This window comes from Pseudonaja textilis, chromosome 2 (genome assembly GCF_049901715.1).
Source record: "Pseudonaja textilis isolate UNSWEBS1 chromosome 2, rPseTex1.2, whole genome shotgun sequence".
Taxonomy (NCBI): domain Eukaryota; kingdom Metazoa; phylum Chordata; class Lepidosauria; order Squamata; family Elapidae; genus Pseudonaja; species Pseudonaja textilis.
In genome coordinates, this window is record NC_141991.1 from 237915418 (window position 1) to 237932390 (window position 16973).

The 16973-nt window shown below is 36.1% G+C and overlaps 1 protein-coding gene across 1 annotated transcript in view; it reads left to right on the plus strand.

Annotated features, from left to right (window-relative positions):
* Positions 1–16973, plus strand: part of CPLANE1 (ciliogenesis and planar polarity effector complex subunit 1) — a 58939-nt gene that overhangs the window by 18045 nt on the left and 23921 nt on the right. The window contains exons 17-30 of the mRNA XM_087927374.1: positions 11–163; positions 687–915; positions 2688–2827; positions 4136–4344; positions 4973–5137; positions 7845–7983; positions 8601–8710; positions 9576–9737; positions 10459–10567; positions 10905–11211; positions 11717–12629; positions 13341–13492; positions 13621–13784; positions 15674–15747. Coding sequence (XP_087783500.1) covers positions 11–163; positions 687–915; positions 2688–2827; positions 4136–4344; positions 4973–5137; positions 7845–7983; positions 8601–8710; positions 9576–9737; positions 10459–10567; positions 10905–11211; positions 11717–12629; positions 13341–13492; positions 13621–13784; positions 15674–15747 — 3026 coding nt within the window. The remainder of the gene's footprint in view (positions 1–10; positions 164–686; positions 916–2687; positions 2828–4135; positions 4345–4972; positions 5138–7844; positions 7984–8600; positions 8711–9575; positions 9738–10458; positions 10568–10904; positions 11212–11716; positions 12630–13340; positions 13493–13620; positions 13785–15673; positions 15748–16973) is intronic.

A 16973-nucleotide genomic window follows, 5' to 3' on the forward strand; every position in this document is an offset into this window, starting at 1 on the left:
TTCATTTTAGATGCTGAATGGATAAAAGATATTCATGCTGAAGCTGCTCTGGCAGTGGTTCAGTCTTTGGCCCGATTCATGGCAGCCTACTTCACTAATGGGCCAATTTATATACTTCCTCCCCACAGTGTTGGTATCTTACCACCACTTCATATCAAGCCAGGTACCTTTTGATATTGTTTCATATGCTTGCTTACTGCTATAGTGACAAGAAACATTACAGAGCTGTATTGAGAGGTAATCTCCATCCTGCCCTATAGAAATGCACCTAACGTGGATTGGATATTATTGGATAGTAGTATTTTGTAGTTATTTCCTAATGTACAATTTATCTCGTTCATTTAGCTGCTGCTCCATATCTCTTTTAAGTAAACTAATGTCATAATGCTTGTCTTTGACATTCCTCTGAATGAAAAATGTTCCTCCTTTAAATACATCCAATGTGACAGGCCCTGTTCTTGCAGAACTGAAAATTGTAGCTGCTGGTCTAAATTTCTGGGATAAAAGTAGGATGTTTGGTGGGTTGGATATCTGATGCAAATTATCTACAGTTCTGATGACTGTTCAGCTTATCGGAAAACAGGCTCAGAACTCACCTGGTCTTACTTTTAAGTAAGTTTGCAAATAATTAGCCATTGAGCAATTTAAGAACAAAATAAACTCACAACAACTACTTTTTATTATAGATGGGAACTTTCGTATTATTCCTCTGCAACATTCCAGAGTCACTGAAGCAGTTAGGGATAATGGCCTGTCTTTTACTTGGACTGTAGAATATACTCTTGATTTGTTGCTCATCAGTGGACTGATTCCAGAAGCTGTGTGGCTAGCCCAGAAACTTGGAGATTGGAAAATGGCTGTTTCAATCGGAGTGGCTTATCAACTATATTGTCAAAGTAATAAAAGCTTACCGAGGTCAGTCATATATATAAACAGTAATGTATAATTATCATGAATTGGTATTATAGTATTTACCATGAATAGATATTTATCATAAATGGATACCATCATCATTATCATCCTGAATCTATAGCAGGATAAAAGCCTCCACTTGAAAGTTATGAAACATAAGCTACCATAATGGTTAAGGGCAGGTTGATAGGTAGTTATTTTTTATTTACCAGTCTAATGCCGAAGATAAAGTGAACCCAAATCATCAATTTTGTTTCTGTGCCTAAGGAATGACAAGAAGCTGATTTTCCAGCTCATGAACTAGTACCTTAGAAGGTGCTTTTCCAGCTCATGAGCTAGTACCTTAACCACTGCAGGTGGATGGATGGAGAGAGAGAGAGAGAGAGATAAGCTCTGTGTTTCTCTATGTGTGTGTTAGTAAATATAAAATAGGTAAATCTACCAAATCTAGCAGTATTTTGTCAGAAATATAGACTATGAACTTTTCTATTTGGTTTATTGGTGGACCACTTCAAAGAGAAGTGACAGAAAAACAGCAATTTTCTTTTTTGTAGTATTTTTTTCATCAATATTGGTTCCATTTTAGTGACATGGTATGATATAAGTTGCTAGCACATTGTGTGATGAAGCTTTAGCTCACACACCATTACTTGGTTTTGTCATAGCATGTTTCAACCCAACCAGTTATGGCTACTCAATAACTGATAGGTAAGCAACTATGGTTTGGGGCAGTGTGATAATTCAGACATAAATATTGGGCTCTTAGTAGTAATCTGTGTAAGTAGCTGGGTTGTTTGGGATTTGTTGTGTATCTTGAAACTTTAGAGATGGTCCCTACATAAAGAATCCAACTTTTAGAGATAGTTTTGATGTTTTAAACACAGATTATTAAGAGATTACAATCCTTGCAGAGTTATGGATATCATCTCTGTTGAGGTAATTCCCTGTTAGGAGAATGAGCGCATACAGGGAGACGTATTTGAGAGAAGTGTTTGAATAATACACACACAGAACACAGATACACTGTACAGTAAATGTAGGTTTTTACTTCCAGAAAGGTTTAAGTGCAAACACAGTCCAAAGTCATTCACAAGTAAATCAGTCAGTTTTCAATCTAGGGATAATCCAAATATCAAAGTCCAGTGTCAAAAAACAGTTCAGTATCAGACTTACATCAAATCCAGAAATATCAGTCAATTAGGAAAAATGGAGGAACGGCAATACTTTCCAACAGGAGGAAACAAAGATACTCACTCAGACACACTCTCTTCTGAGACTAAGACTAAAACAAACCAGGTTTCTGGCTCCATCTTACAGCTGTTTGAGAAACCACACCCAATTGCATGCTCTTGCATTCCCTTAAAGAGAAAGTATTAAAATGTCTATCCTGGTTTATATATTTCTAACCCAAATACCTGTTAGGTGACTTATATTCCTAACAATCTCTTTCCTCCATCCAACAGATATTGCATTTGTAATCCATGGCAATTGGGCATTCACTCTTTCTAGTTACAATGTATGAAATGATAATTGCAATAATTTTACAGGTCAATAAGAAACATCTCTAAGATTTCAAAGGACACCCCCTCCAATAGGTTTCTTTTGCAATATTAGCTCTTTTAGAGTTTCATATTATACTGAATGGGACAAATATCATTTTCTTTAATCAATATTTTTCTTTTGTGACTACCCTTGAGTAAATTCCATGTGTGACTAAGCAGAGGCCATTTTGAGAATTATTTGAAGCTACCCTGTTATTCTTAATACAATTTCAGGTCAGGGAAGGTGGAATTATTCCTGCCATTACATTTGACTCCAACAAACATTTTTCAAGAAAAGCTACAATCTTTCTTGGGTCAGCCTGTCAACAATGAAACAACAAATCAGGGAAACCAGAGATATAAGCAACTCACAGGTGAACAATCTTTTAATATAAATTTGTTCTTTTATTGTATTTCTAATCACTTTCGTGTAAATGATGTTATTTCCACATCAGGAAACAAGTGGAAATATCCTTAGGTATTCTTTATGCCTTTCCTAATATACATATTTATTTAATAGACATTTACAAGCAGACAACTATCAACTCTTCCAAATGATGAAATATGATTATATAAAATTTTAATCAATTTATACATTTCTGAACTAGATTTATAGAGATAAAATATTTCTTCAAATATCTGATATATCCGTGTTGTGTCTTTTTGGTCATTTTCTAAAGATTTTCAGAAACCTACACATATTACTTTAATAGCTCTCTTTTTATAGCCATTCATTTTCAGGGATAAGGTGTCATTAAATAATATCAACTTTGCTGGTCATTTTTTCACTGAAGCCTTTCATTGAGGGCCACATCAGGGTTGTGTTTAACCTTGGGGCATTGAGATGAGTGTTGTCAGTGTGACGTCATTCATGTCAGGGTAGCCTATGGTGGCTTGAGCACTCTACCAGTGAAAACGGGCTTCCAAACTTCATTTTCGGCTAGGACAGCCTCCTGCAGCCCTCTGCCAGTGAAAACGGAGTTCAGGAGGGCTGCACACAGCCCTCCCGAGTTCCATTTTTGTTGGCAGAGGCACCACAGGCTAATCATTTGCTGTTTCCAGAGTGGTCCTGCAGGACAGATCTAAGCACCCTGAGGGCCGGATCCAGCCCCCAGGCCTTGAGTTGACACCCCTGGTCTATATGAATGATTGTGGAGACTTTTTTGATATTTAATTCACTAATATTGTGGTTATATTTGTGTTACAACCCTGTAGTGTTTATCTGGAAATATACTGACTGTTATAACTAACATAATAAGCCATTGTTATGAAAGAAATATGAAATATTTTTATTCTCGTGATCTTGTTATTGTTAAAAAAATTTAAGCCTGAGGCAACACAAAGGCTCCACAATTTTTTATTCTGGATCAAATGCAGCAACTGATAGACGTATCAAAATTCTGAATAAAATTCTCCTGGCATTAGCAAAGATCCTTAGACGTGTTAATTAAGTGAGGCAGCACTTTGAAAGTTAAAACTGTCATATGTAGTATAACATACAGAATACAGCCTGAATGAAATGAAATACATTCATTTGCAAAATGCAAATGCAAAAGTCTCAGGAAATTATATTATAAATTATATTAGTAACTCAGTGTCACTATCATTTTGAACTAAAATATATATCTACATTTTACCATATATTGTCTTATTTATTATTATTGCCTTTTTGCTTGTTTTAGATCCTATTGAAGAAGAAGATGCAAGTTCCCTTTTTAATTCAGTAGAACAAATATTAAAAGCAGCTGTTATGGCAGAAGCAGACATTCTGTCAGAAACCTTTCAGGTTTTGATGGACTTTGCCAAGGATCAAAGTAGAAAATTCTGCGGCTTAGTTCCTAATGGCTTATATCTCCCAGCACCACCTTTATATTGTCCTCAGCCAACATTTGTGAGTGAAGAATGCATCTCAGGGTTGCATGAACATTTTTTATTTTTTTTGTCTTGCTAATTTTTTTCTGTTACGTTTCAGACTAGTTTTTTCTTTCAAAGAAGTACTAGCTTTATACACTGTATGCATATATTTATTAATTTATCAGGTGCTCTTGTAAAGAATCAATACTACTTATATTTTTGTGCGTTTGTTGCAGTTTCCTAAGTGTGCAAGGGAACACTATGTAATCCACTGTAAAGGAATTCAATATAGTTCCTATATAAAGGTAGATAAATGTTCCCTTCTGTGGAAGAAAGAATACCTCTGTTCTTATATCAAATATTGTATCTGTATTTTTTTATTCAAAGAACTTGGTTCCTTGGCTTAGCGTAGTTCTTTCTATTGCAGTACATTAACCCCTGTGAACTAAACTTTCACTATAGAGCATATAGAACTGTGTATATATTTACTTATATTTATTTGATCATAAAACACATTGGTAAATACTATGAAACTATAGTGCTTTTCTTTTCACACTTTAGTAGATCAAAGGAATTAGGGAATTAGGATGGGTAGTTTGTATTGGGCTTACACTTTCCTTGGGAATGTTCATATTGTAAAACTTTTAAATTTTATAATAATCTAGGAAGAATATGCTGATGTACCATTAAGAGTAGAGAGAGACTGCAGACAGAAAATATCTGGAATTGTTCAGCGGATTCTTCTTCTTTTCCGAGCTGCTCATTGTTCTTTTGCTGCTGCTCAATGGTATATTGCGCGGCTGAAACATGTACGAAGAGTCATGCAAAAGGTACATATTATTTTAATAGTATATAAAGTGATGATAATATACGGAAGACCACCTTTTTGGACTTGATATATTTCGTACTTCTATGATAGCTCTGGGTTTTATTTTTTTGTTCTCTACCTTAAACCTAGAATTTTGCTATCCTGTAGGTTACTTTCAGATAGAATCTTTTAAATAATCTCTGGAAGGCAAATGCCATGATTCATGTGAGGTTTATTTGCTTTTTATTATATAGACTATCTTAAAAATGTATGTCCTAATTTGTTTGCAAATATAATCACTGGGACATTTCCAAGTTGACCATGCTCTGGTGAAACAAAGCTTGAAATGGCTTGACTGTTCCAACAGTGGAAAATAATTGGAGTTTAGAGAAGTCTTTTTGGTTATCTGTATTTCTTAGAAGTAAATTCCAAGCTGTTCACCTCTCTTAATTCAGAAACGTAGCTGCAGCCCGATCACCTTCTTTACAACTTTCCCAAAAGGAGAGGTTGTAGATTGGATTGCCCAGGAAGATTGGATCTGCCGATGACCTCTTAAGGAAGATGTACCACTCCCTCCTTCAAAGCTAGCAGAACCACCTTCCTCTCTTGAGAAAGGCCAATGCCCAACTGTATATCCCTTTCCAAATGGTCTTCACAAACCGGGAGTGACAACACCTGGCCAGATAACAATCTTGAGAAACCTGTCTAGTTCATTAGGAATTACAGAATCTAAGAGATGTATACATTGATATTGTGTAGAACAGGGGTCACCAACCTTTTGGACCTCAGGGACCACCAAACTCATTATTTTAAATCCCGCGGACCACTAACGTGAATTTTGACTGATGTGGCTTGCTGACATTGGTGGGAGGGAGAAGGAGTGAGAGAGATCCGATCTAACCTCGAGGGCTGGTGATTTTCTTTCTCTTTCTCTCTCTCACACACACCCTCACCCTCTCCAAGGAAGCCACATCCCTAGCCTGCTTTTGAGCTCCGTTCTCAGGCTTCATGCAAGGAAAGCAGCAGAAGTCTTTCTTTCTCTTCCCCACAAACTCCGTCAGAAATGACTCTTTGCCAGCGCAGCCTCTTGGAGCAGGATGCCTTGGAGGGTCCCAAAGACTCATTTCTGGCAGAGTTTGAGGTAGAGAAAAAAAAGACTTCTGCTGCTTTCCTTGTGTGAAGCCAAAAGCAGAAGAAGAAAGAAGCAGAAAAAGCAACCCGGTGGCCAGGCAAGTTCCCCAGTCCTCCCTTTCCCCACTCCACTCACTGCCTCGTGTTGTTCCTAATGCAAGTGACGCAAACCTTGTGTTCCCACCAGCAATGTGGGAGGCGCAGACTTGTGTTCCCCCACAGCCTGGATTAATTGCTTTGGGGTGTGTGGCATTTCTCTGTGGACCACCAAAATTTTCTCACAGACCACCACCAGTGGGCTGCGGCCCACCGGTTGACAACCGCTGGTCTAGAACATTCACAGTGTCCCAATAAATGGTAGTTAATGCTGTCCCTCCCATATAAGGAATGGGTCACCACAAAAAGGCCACTGGTTAGCTATTAGCAGATACATAAGATGATGAAGAAACAACTATGCTTTGCTATTCTTATTGCCAAAATGAATAGCTACCACATACACACACACATATACATAAGCTGCATTCACTAAAAAAAGTCATCAAAAAAGCACAACAAAGAATGTTCTTTCTACACCAACTCAGAAAGCTCAAACTGCCCAATGAGCTGCTGATACAGTTCTACAGAGGAATTATTGAGTCTGTCAGCTGCACCTCTGTAACTGTCTGGTTTGGTTCTGCGACCCAACAGGACAGACACAGACTTCAGAGGATAATTAGTACTGGAGAAAAAACAATTCCTACCAACCAGCCTTCAATCGAGGACCTGTATACTGCATGAGTCAAAAAGAGGGCTGTGAAAATATTTACAGACCTCTCACATCCCGGACATAGACTGTTTCAACTCCTTCCCTCAAAACGACTCTATAGAGCACTGCACACCAGAACAACTAGACACAAGAACAGTTTTTTCCCCGAACGCCATCACTCTGCTAAACAAATAATTCCCTCAACACTGTCCAACTATTTACAAAGTCTGCACTACTATTACTATTAATCTTCTCATCACTCCTTATCACCCATCCCCTCCCACTTATGACTGTATGACTATAACTTTGTCATTTGTATCCTTATGATTTATATTGACTGTTTCCTAGTATGATTTGATTGCTTATTGTACCCTATGACTATCATTAAGTGTTGTACCTTATGATTCTTGACTCTTGACGAATGTATCTTCTTTTATGTACACTGAGAGCATTTGCCCCAAGACAAATTCCTTGTCTGTCCAATCACACTTGGCCAAGAAAGAATTCTAATTCTAATTCCAATTCTAAACATATGAAATGCCCTCCCGCATCCCCTTTACACATGCAAATTGCTTACAAACTGCCCTTGTAAAAAAAAAAAAATGCAGCAAGCTGAATTAATCCTGAGTAGTGAAAAGAATCAGAGCCAGGAACTTGTGGCCCAGTAAACCAGGTTGTTCATATTCACTGACCATATTTCAAAGATGCTCTGCTTAGTTTGCTGACCTAGTAGGAAGGAATAAATAATAAGGTCATTACAGATGGTTTTATCTAAAACATTCCAATGCCATGTTGTAATTTATATTGTGTCTTCCTTTTTCCTCTGTTGTTTTGTCCCTCTTTCTCATTGCAGATTCACAAAAAAGGTGCTCTTCCTCCTTTAAGCGATCTTCCAGAAAATTTGCTGAAGTATTCCAATTATCATACTGTGTTCTTACGGCCTTCTTCTTTTGGAGACCATAACTTTGATGCTGTTTCATGTAAAACTGTAGGTGTGTATCTGCAAAAATTCCAATATGCATTTAAAGAAGAATAAAATGCAAAGCAAAAAAAAATGCCTGTCTCCCTGTAACAGCACTTAAAAATGTTTAGGTACTATGAGGACAGCGTCATCTAATCTAGGTTTAATAGTACAGTCAGAGCCTGTGGGAGATTCCCATCTGGCCTCTTGCATATTCCTCTGCTATCAAGCAACGAATCACTTTCCTGGTCCATTCAAGTAGAGAGTGTGTGTTAAAAGAAGAAAAGATTTCCATTCTAATAAGCTGAGGACTAAATTGGGTTGTAGGATGAAAGTAATCTAGTTGCTGATTTTTCTGACATTCCATTCCTTTTCAGTATATCTTATTGATCTGCTAACACAAGAAAGGGCATTTTTAAAATGTTCATGTGACTTCTTGTTAATATGTTGGGTAAATTGTTGCTATAAAATGAGACAACACATCATAGTTAAGGTTAATTGATAGAAGGAAAGTGAAGAAGTTGATGATAGTAAACAATATAGCCATTAAAATAATATACTCATTGCCTGCAGAAAATACAGAAATGTTACTTATTTTATGATGTACTCCCTGTTCCATTTTGAATTTTTTGCATGTCTCTCTTGCAGGATGCTTTCGAGAATTATGTGTATTGTGCTGGATGCTTCATGTTCGTGAAAGATTGTCTGATAGTTGCAGACGGTATCAAAAAGCAAGGGAGAATTTGGAAAATCGGAATGTAATTAAAATAAGACATACTTCTCTCTCTCTCTCTCTCCCTCTCTCTCCCCCCTCTCTCCCCCCCCTCCCCCTCTCTCTTCTCTCTCTTTTTCTCTCTTCTCTCTCTCTCTCTCTCTCTCTCTCTCTCTCTCTTTCTCTCTCGTCTATCATTTGATTTCTATAGCTACCCACCTCAACAAATAACTACGGTATATATAGGACATTATCTTTTCACCTTTTTTCTTCTTTCTAATTACAAAATCTAAGATAAGTCAGTTTAAATAAGTCAGTTTGTAATAATCCCCCAATTATTTGAAGGACCATCTTACCTCAGATTCCACAGAGTTTACCTTTTTAAGTTTATCTCTTAAAATATCTGACTAATGTAATTGGGATTTCATCTACAAATAATCATAAATATATGTTTATTTTCATATCAGCTTTATTAATATTATATCCCATTTTTGTAAGCAGCCCTGAAAAGGGTTTTATCTTAAAAGTTGCCCAGAAATATTTTTAATAATAATAGTCAAAATTTATACAATGTACCACAGTGGCAGATCTGTAGGCTTAAATCCAACCTACCTGAATTATTCTTAAAAGGAAGTACAAGAGAGTAAGCTGTGGTCAATATTCTCTTTAGCTTTATTCAAATACCAATTATTAGCTTTATTCAAATATTAAATTATTAGCTTTATTCAAATATTAAATTATTAGCTTTATTCAAATATTAAATTATTAGCTTTATTCAAATGTCTTAATATTACATACATTTTTGTTGTAGACCAGGGTTTAACAAAATGGGTTTAGCTCTCATGTAGTTTGAGATGATAGTAATCATGTACCTAAGTTTTTAGGCCAATTACAAGATGTTCTTTCTTTAGGAATTCAAGAGGGTCGAATTTGATGCTTGCATAGTTGAGTCCTCTGTCAGTGCTTTGGAGTGGGCATGCCGAATGCTTCCTTTTGCTAGATTCATGAACATTGAAGAACTTGTGCAGGATATCATTCTGAGCCTTATTGGAGAATTACCACCAATTAAAAAGGTATGCAGGATTGAGGAATTTAGCTTTTTATATATACAGGTAATCCTAATCTATTTAACAACCATTGGAAGTTAAAACAACCTTGGAAGGAATACTTTATGGCTCGTAAAACACTTCTGACCATTGTAAAACTTTGTGCCAACACACACACACCTCTCCCCCATCACCTGACCACATTTCAGATGCTTGGCTACAGGCTCACATTTACAATCAATTTCCAAGTGACCCGCAGCTATGGGATCCCCATTTGCAATTTTCTCTGCCAGCTTCCCCAGTAAGTCAATGGGGAAGCCTTCAAGAAAAATTGCAAGTAGCGGGGATGGAGGGGAGCTGCAATCCTTTGTGGAACTACAGGAAAGCTGCTGAAATTTTCAGGATTTCATCTCTTTTGGGATGCATGGAAACCTTCGCAGAAATGTTTGAGAGCAACAGGGCTGCTTGCCACATGGAACTGAAATCCTTCAGCAGGCAGCTCTTTTGCTTATCAATACTGGAGGTTGCAGCCAGGATTATGGTTGTTGAATGAAGTAGTTACATGGACATGTTGCTTAACGACTGCTTCAACAACAACAGTGATTTGTGTCCCAGTGTGTTTGTAAGTTGTGAACTATCTGTGAACCTTTGAATGTTTATTTTTACCAGTATGCAACTGATTTTTGGAAACTTTATCCAATATCTGGAAGCAATTGAAATTATTTTCATGCTGGTTTGTTTTGTACAGGTGGCTGAAATTTTGGTAAAAGCATTTCCTAGCTCTGAAGATGTGAGGGTCTCATTAAGGGATAAATATAATGATCTACACCAACGACTTAGGCACTGCACAGTTAAAGGTACAGTGTATGACAAAGACAAACATAATGAAAGCAAAGCTGTATTTTTTCTTTAAAAGAACATTCCTTGAAAAATGAAAATATAAATTATGAATATAAAATGTGAATTACAGTTTAAGTAATGTGAACAATAATATCTAGAGTTCTTTTCAAAGGAAAACTAATATAAATGACTCTAGATTATTGGTCAAAGGAAATGTTATATACTGAATAGACCCAGAATAGTATGATCGACCCACGGCATATACAATGTAAATTATCTGAAACCTCAGTTAAAATGATTAGTTCATGTGATCCACTTTAGAAATAATACCATATTTTCTGTCTTTATGGTTAGGCCCCAGTAGTGAAGAAATTATGTCGGTTGTACTACAGGCTACTTACAAAGTGAATGTGAAAACCCTGAAACGTGTGATAAGGAACATAGGGCCCATTCAAACAAATATCTGGGAGCCACCGGAAGAAGAGATACAAGACTCCAGAAGTACCTGCTATGATCAGTTTTCTTTGGGGACTACTCTAAGCAGAAGCACAATTTCAGATTTCAGAAACTTTCAGGGGTGCAACAATGCTGAATCAGCAGACTCACTTTCTGAGTTTGGGGTGACAAAAGCAGCAAGAAAGCTGAGGCAAGAAGATCCCAAGTAAGTGTTCATAAAGTTTTGTCTTGAATCAGAGAAAATATTGTTTTGTATAATATCTTATCTAAACTGTGTGAAATTGTGCACATCGGCTTTTCATGAAGTTCCATGTGGCTTACTTTATGTCAGTCTGCATAGGATTGCAACCTAAAAGCCTCATGTCCTTGTTCTACTGCTCTTATGCTGGGGATCATATAGTAAGGTGTGAGCAAAGCAGTGTTGGACTGACACAATTCACCCAAGAAAATCCTTAACGCAGAAGAACACAGTAAGGATGAGATTGTGATAAAAAGAATCTTTAACACATTTTTTCAGTACGTTAATATGTTTCATAAAATGTAGTATATGATTGACATTATGCCATGAAGGCTTATTTTACTCTTAGCTACTTTGTAATACTAGTTTCTTTCCTGGATTTAAAGCACCTTTCTTGCCTTTATGGATATATAGAAGTTGCTGTAGAGGGGGAAAAATGCTTTTTATATGTTATTTTTAATCTGTTTTGTAGGGCTATACCCTCGTGTATAGATGTTTCCAACCATAAAGAGTGGACTGAAAAGTTAAAGGACTGCAGTGGGGAAGGAGATCTTAAAAAAGGGACCCATAAAGACCTTACCAATCAACTCCATATGCCTTTAGTCGGCGAATGGGAATTTGAACGTGATGATGATGAATATATTAAGTTTTTAGACCTCTTCCTAACTTATGTGCTTGAAAGAGATCCACTCAATCACAGCGAATCTGCTGTTCCTTTTCTGACATGCTTTTCAGCCCTCCTTAGAGAACATGAGCTCCATTCTCTTCTTTTTGATGTGCACACAACACTGATACGTCGACAGGTCAGAGCTGAAGTCCAAAATGTATTTAGAGCTGGTTCTTGCTACACCCTTGGTTTTGGATTTAATGATTCTAAACTAGCTCCTGTATGGGGTAAAAAGAAAAAAGATTGTGAAAAAGACACTTTAGCTGATGAGCAACCCTTAGAGCTTTCAGACTGTGATTCAGTCATGAGACTTACTGAAAGAAGGGGTTTATTTGGCCAAAGCCAGCAATCAGTCAGTGACTCACATGATTCCAGTAAGACCTTAACATTCACACCAGCGTTAGCTCAATGTTGGTCTACCCCTAAAACACCTCTCTTTCAAAAATACATCTGCAAAACTGGACAAGTGAATGATGTCACACAACAAGACGAACCAGTCCCAGAAATACATCTTAAATTTAACAATATATCTCGTCTACTGGAATGGATGATCAGATGGTCCAGTAAAAGAATGGTTCAAGATCCCATTACAACAGGGACGTTTCAGGAATGCCAATCAATGATGCATGTGAAAATATCTTCATCTGCCATTCTTTCATCATTGTGGATTTTAGAGCGACATTTTGGCAACAAATTTCAAGACCAAAATTACGGTTTGGTAAGCAACCAAAAATATTTTGAACATTCTTATTTTACTGTCATGGAATTATATTAAAAATCAAACGTGGTATAAAACATTATATGAAAGTTTTGCTTTACCAGAGATACGTACTAATTCAAAATATTTGTAGCAATCATTTTGTGTTTTCTTGCTGATTAATTAGCACACTGTCAGGGAGGGCATGATTTTAGAATGTTAAGTAATGAACCACCCTATAGAGCAGTCACTAAGCAGCATCAAACATTCCATAGCCATGGACATTCCTTGTAATGTGGTACATTTAGAAGGTAGCAGAAACTTATGTGAAAAATACTAAGGAATGGTATTTATCTCATGAAATCTTGGCCTATAACTTTTTTAGCAGAAACATAATTAAAACCAAATGGAGCCTTTGGATAACTAATAAGGGACAATTTTTGTGAAGGGAAAATTTAAAATTTGATATATAATTTTTCAGAACACTTATATTATAACATTGTAATTTGTACTAAAGGCTATTTATAGGTTGGCATATTCTTCAACTAGATTTACATTCTGATCCAAATCTGAAAATATATAGCCTCTACAGATGAGGATTTTCTTAGGCAGATAGGTTTCTTGTGGTGCAATAACAACTATTGAAAAGATGCACAACAGGAGTGTAAAGGAAAACTATGAATACACATCATTTTTTTAAATTAAAAATTATACATGGGGTTGTTGTTTTAGAAACCACAGAAACCATGTGAAAAAACTTCCACTATCATACCCAAATTGGAGAAAGATGATGCTGAAGATACAAATAGTTCTTCATCGGAAGGAGCTCCAGCTGAAATCCAAAATGGACATGTATATGGTGAACCATTTAAAAATATTCCAAGGTAAGAATTCAGCATTCAGTTTGATGTAAGGGCATAGGCTATAAAGGGAGTAAAAAATGTGCTGTATAAAAGGACTGAAAGTTACTATCAAAAATCTTATATATATATTTTTAATGTAACTCTTAAAGGTGCAGAACATTACCTGAAAAGCAAATTAGGAAGAAAGTAAGTTATAGGAGTCGTTCTATAGTACCTGATATAGACACTGGAAGTACAGCTGTTGATATCAGTCTGGCAGAAAAAGTGGCAGAGTTTCTACGAAATGAAATAGTTGGACCATCTGAAACTGAAGGTTGGTTAAAAGAAAAATGTTTTTTTTCCTCCATATGAAGTCATTTATGTGAAATAAAAGAGATTTTTGCTTGGGAAGTGTAATATTTACTCCCTCTAGTATTACTGGAACACTATGAAACCCTACAGGATTCCTCCCCCCCCCCCATTTGTTCTCTCATATTTAGTTAGAATTCTTTATTGTCTGTGATTGGACACACAAGGAATTTGTCCCCAGTGCATACGTTTTCACTTTACATACAGCCAACAAGTGATAAATCATGATCATAATCATAAAATACAGTTATCATAAATCATAAGATACAACAGTCAGTGATAGTCATAGGAAACTAAATAAGCAATCAACATAAATCATAATAGGGTACTAAAGAAAAGTTATAGATATAATTTAAATGTAGTTAAAATGAAGCAAAGGAATCTGACCCAGACCCTAGATCCATAAAGGCAAGGAAGAGGTAGGACGAAGTAGAGATAACCTTCCACAAACAGAGAAGTTATAACATATAACAGGAATTTCTCTCTGCCCTCACATCCCACTTTGAGAAAAGTTCTTTTACTTCACTTTGAGGCCCATATTATTCACAAAATAGAAAGGTGTTTTGGATAAAGGAGAATATTTGTAGCTTGGGATTGAAATGAGGTGTCCTTGGTGCTCTCTGAGCTTGGTTTTTTTCTTGCAGATGTTTCATAACCCAAACTAGGCAACAATCACGTGGAAGTAAACAGCCAAGCTCAGACAGCACCAAGGATCATTAAGAATGGTGTTTTAAGATTTCCCTTATTGCCAGATTCTAATTTAGAAGCAAAACAGATGCATCACTAAACAGTAATGGTCATTCTATGTTTGAAGAATTCCCAAGGGAATTAAAATATGTGTTTGTAAAGTAAAGGAAAAATAAATATTAGGATGCCCTTGCTGATCAGAAAATGGAATCCAATAGTGTGTTGATGAGAGCTGAATGCAGAGAGGTTTTAATAGGTTAAGAAATGCAGATAGTAATAAAGCCTAAAATTACTCTGATGACTGGCTTCCCAGAGCAGGATACTTGTTAACAGACGAAAATGTAAGGTCATTAATGTAAAGATGATTAGGGGATTAAAAATAAAAACAAAACAGAAGCAAAAACAAAAACTGAATTGAGTGGAACTTGTGTGAATCTACCAATCACTTCAAAACAGAGGACAGCTTGAGGAGTCAGCAGTTTATCAGTTGAAAGCAACAAACAAAAAAAATGAACTTTTTGAGGTCCCTGTAACTTAAAATATTATGAGGGTGTGGAATTATGTAGGATGATTTTTCTTTTCAATTTTCTGCTGGATAGCCACCAATACACAAGCTTGAGGCAGACTGTCTTCTGACACTTTATGACATAGATGTATTTTGCAATGTTTGGATCTGAGGCAGATAAGGATCTTCTGAAAGAAGTCACAGATTCTCCTGTAGCATTTGAGTTACCTCAAACACCATTTTTAAAGTCTTCATGGTATCTGTATAAATCTAGGAAAAGGCATAGTTTCTTTAAGTACCTGCTGCCAGCTACAGTTTATCCCAAATAAAGGGATGAGTGGATGTATGCTGAAGAGAAATTAATCAGAAAGTTTGCATTTCTATTCTGGAAAATTCTCATTCTGGAAACCTGAACAATTTTACAAAGATATAAGAATACTACTTTAGGTGAGGAAAATAAATTCAGCCTTTTTTAAAGAGGTTCAGTGCATCAGAATTTAAGAGCCATTTAGAAACAAATACTGTTAATACTGTTTATTGTCTCTCATATAAACACGAGAATTAATGAAAAGGATAGTTAGTAAAAAGAAAGAGAAAGATATGGTAAAAAAATACAGGGTTCTCTTTATTAAATTGTTTTTTTTAATGTGCTTGTTTTGAAGTCTTTAATGAAGATCCAATTTCAAGAAATCCAACGATCTCTGTCAGTATTAAATCAGTAGAAAAGAAAAAAGAGGTAAGTGGTTCTCAAAATAAGTGTATTTTCTTGCAATTCAGTTTATAAAACCTATGTTTTATATATCACATATAACATTATCGGCAGATATGCTAGAACAGTGGTTCTCAATCTGTGGTCCGCAGACCCCTGGAGGGACCACAGTGTTGTTACGGGGGTCTACAAAGACCTAAAGAAATGTTACAATTTAAATCTTGAGTTCAGTCCTAGGGGGTCCATAGCCATGGTCTGTGGCCACAAAAGGTATTTAAAGGCGGTCCATGGTGAAGAAAAGGTTGAGAACCATTATAAGAATAGCACTTAGACTTATATACCAATTTACAGTGCTTTACAGCCCTCTCTAAGCGGTTTACAGAGTCAGCCTCTTGCCCCCTACAATTTCGGTCCTCATTTTACCCACCTCGGAAGGATGGAAGGCTGAGTCAACCTTGAGCCTGGTGAGTTTTGAACTATCAAATTGCAGGCAGCGAGCAGGCAGCAGAAGTAACCTGCAGTACTGTGCTCTAACCACTGCGCCACCATTATGCTAGAATATGTCACTCCAGAGGCTTTCAGCATTGTTTAATTTGGCTTTCGTAGAATCATGACTTGTTACTTCAAAATCAAATTCATTCATACAATTCTTGGTCTAGATTTCATGTATAATAATCAAGAGAAACATATATCCTATATTTAATTATTTATGCTTTCCGTGATAGTATAAAAAGCATAAAATCTGAATAAAAAGAAATTCAGATTAATGGTGAGTGATAGTTTATAGATTGACAATGAAGTATTATGAACATTTATTTGATTTGGGAATAAAAGACCTACAGTTTTTTGCTTGAAATGTTAGTCCAAAAATTTTTTCATCACAATAGTGAGCTGTCGTGTTCCTCATTCCTTATCAAAATTTAAAATAGATAACAGTTTTCTGCTTCAGTTTTAGTTCTCAAACAATGTTTATTTGATTTCATGACTTTATATTCTGAGGCTCTTCAGAAATTACTCTGAAAAAAGCTACTGGTTTTCACTGAATTTTAATTTTTAGGTAGGATACACAAACTGTTTTAAACTAAGGAAACAATTTTTGAGTAGTTGGTTTTTAGGACTAGAATTATCAAAAACATAACTTACGTATTCAGTAAATTACAATTAGTTAAGCTGATAATATGATTACTTTCTCTGCATTTAGTAATTGTTCTCTGAGGGACTCAGGATGGTAGACCAAGTATCTGGCCTGTAGA